A 1,948-nucleotide genomic window follows, 5' to 3' on the forward strand; every position below is an offset into this window, starting at 1 on the left:
ACCCTAACCCTAACCCTAACCCTAACCCTAACCCTAACCCTAACCCTAACCCTAACCCTAACCCTAACCCTAACCCTAACCCTAAACCCTAACCCTAACCCTAACCCTAACCCTAACCCTAACCCTAACCCTACATTGGGCCGCGGTCAGTCCATGTCGATTTGGGCGGCTTCTTTGCAGTATCCTCCAGCTGGGCAACGCTCCGGATCGATGCTCCTCCAATAATTCGCACAAACGTGGTGGACATAGTGTCCCTCCCCATTAGGGCATAAGGACAGTTCTTTCGTCTCCTTGCTACAAACAAGGCATTTTCCGGAAAGGGAATCATACGAGGGTAAACGATGGGAGGAGGACGGGTTTGGTTGTTGCATGCTGCTCCCACCCACCTGAAATTCCGGACCCCCGTGCAATTGGGCCGCGCTCAGGCCATGTGGATATTGCGGGCCCGGGTTTGCGTTCAAGCCGTCGTTGGCGGTGTTACGGTAGGTCTGGTGCATCCCGTATTGTTGCGGCGGTGCCTCGTACACACCAAGAGGCATGGACGGAGACACATTCGGGTGTGGATATTGCGGGCCCGGGTTTGCGTTGAAGCCGTGGTTGGGGGGGTTAGGGTAGGTCTGTTGCATGGGTTGATAGGGGTGGGTTAAAGAATAGGCTGACGATTGGGAGGACGGGAATGATGGCGCGCTTCTCTCAGGGTCCTGCCAAGGCACCTGCAACTGGCCCGGAGGGTTCGAACTGTGATGGGTGCCCGAGGATGTTTGGTCCCGCGCCTCTCCCAGGTTTGGATTGGGAAGATTCGGGGTGACGGCCCTCATCGACGGACCTGCCTGGGGTAATGCAGCGCGCACGGCATGGGCCTTCATGAAAACGCGGTTGCCCGGGCAGTTGGCATCTTCACACTTCGGGACCTTTTTGTTTTTGCTTCGACTGGGCCGAGGGAAACAGTAACCATGTACCATATGTCGGCCATTTCTGTCACACCCAAACGCTACGTTGACTAGCCCGCCGTGTTCCCCGCCTCCGACTTTCTTACACACGAAGCAACGTTCGTTTGGGTCAACAGGTACCACCGGTTTGGGTTTCCGCCTGGGAGTGCCAGTGCATTCTCCAACGGGATCAGGACACCTTCGGTTCCTTAGGGAGTTGGCACAGCCACTATGTGCGACATGGACGCGACCTGTGTCACAGACTACGTGCCTGGAGACTTTCCCACCATGAGCGCCAGGTCCGGCGCTCTTACACACGAAGCAAGTTGGGTCGCGGATCTCCAGGATCAAGTCATCGTCATCCATGAACACGTCATCTTCATCCAGGAATAAGTCATCGTCGTCTAAAGAGGGTGGAAGAGCATCATGAAGAGGGCCGCCGGTATTTAAGTCTGTTTCCACACTAGTACTGGATGCGTGCTCGACCATGACATTGCGGGGGCGGCGGTCGATGGGAAGTGCGCAAGCGATAGGAACAATGGAAAAGACTGCCAGCAGTAATTTCCATACTGTAACGTCATGTCAGCAAAACCAGTCATATCCACAACAAAACGACATACTTTGCATGTTGTAGAATAGTGTGAGGGCGTAGTTCAGGAAAGAGTGAAGAACGGCGACCAGCGCACGAGTCGGGGGTATGGTCATTCTGGCTCCAGCTCTTGAGCAAATTCCAAGTAAAGAGGAATCCTGAGGCGCTGACCACTGGCCTGAAAGGGTTTTTCTATTGTCTGTAAATACCTGTGTTGCATTTAGCATAGACATGCATCGGCCATGCCATGAATCATGTTTCAGTGGGACATGATGAAAAGTGCAGTCCACTTTCAATTGAGCGCAGGATATAGCTAGACCAGACGACTCTCCCCTCACACGCGATCGGTTCCCATGACCCCGAGTTGACATGGCAACAGCCCACCCCAGGAATAGATTTATCCGTCCGCTGGCACATACCCGTAGACGGA

The 1,948-nt window shown here is 54.3% G+C and overlaps 1 protein-coding gene across 1 annotated transcript; it reads right to left on the bottom strand.

Annotated features, from left to right (window-relative positions):
- Positions 1-146: 146 nt before the first annotated feature.
- Positions 147-1,634, bottom strand: DACRYDRAFT_112753 (uncharacterized protein; the record flags this gene model as incomplete). The annotated part of the gene is made up of 2 exons (XM_040769499.1): positions 147-1,498; positions 1,550-1,634. The coding sequence occupies 2 exons, from the start codon at positions 1,632-1,634 to the stop codon at positions 147-149; spliced, it is 1,437 nt and encodes a 478-aa protein (XP_040623349.1).
- Between the last annotated feature and the right edge of the window lie 314 nt (positions 1,635-1,948).

Source organism: Dacryopinax primogenitus (assembly GCF_000292625.1).
Source record: "Dacryopinax primogenitus strain DJM-731 SS1 chromosome Unknown DACRYscaffold_97, whole genome shotgun sequence".
In the NCBI taxonomy this organism is placed as follows: domain Eukaryota; kingdom Fungi; phylum Basidiomycota; class Dacrymycetes; order Dacrymycetales; family Dacrymycetaceae; genus Dacryopinax; species Dacryopinax primogenitus.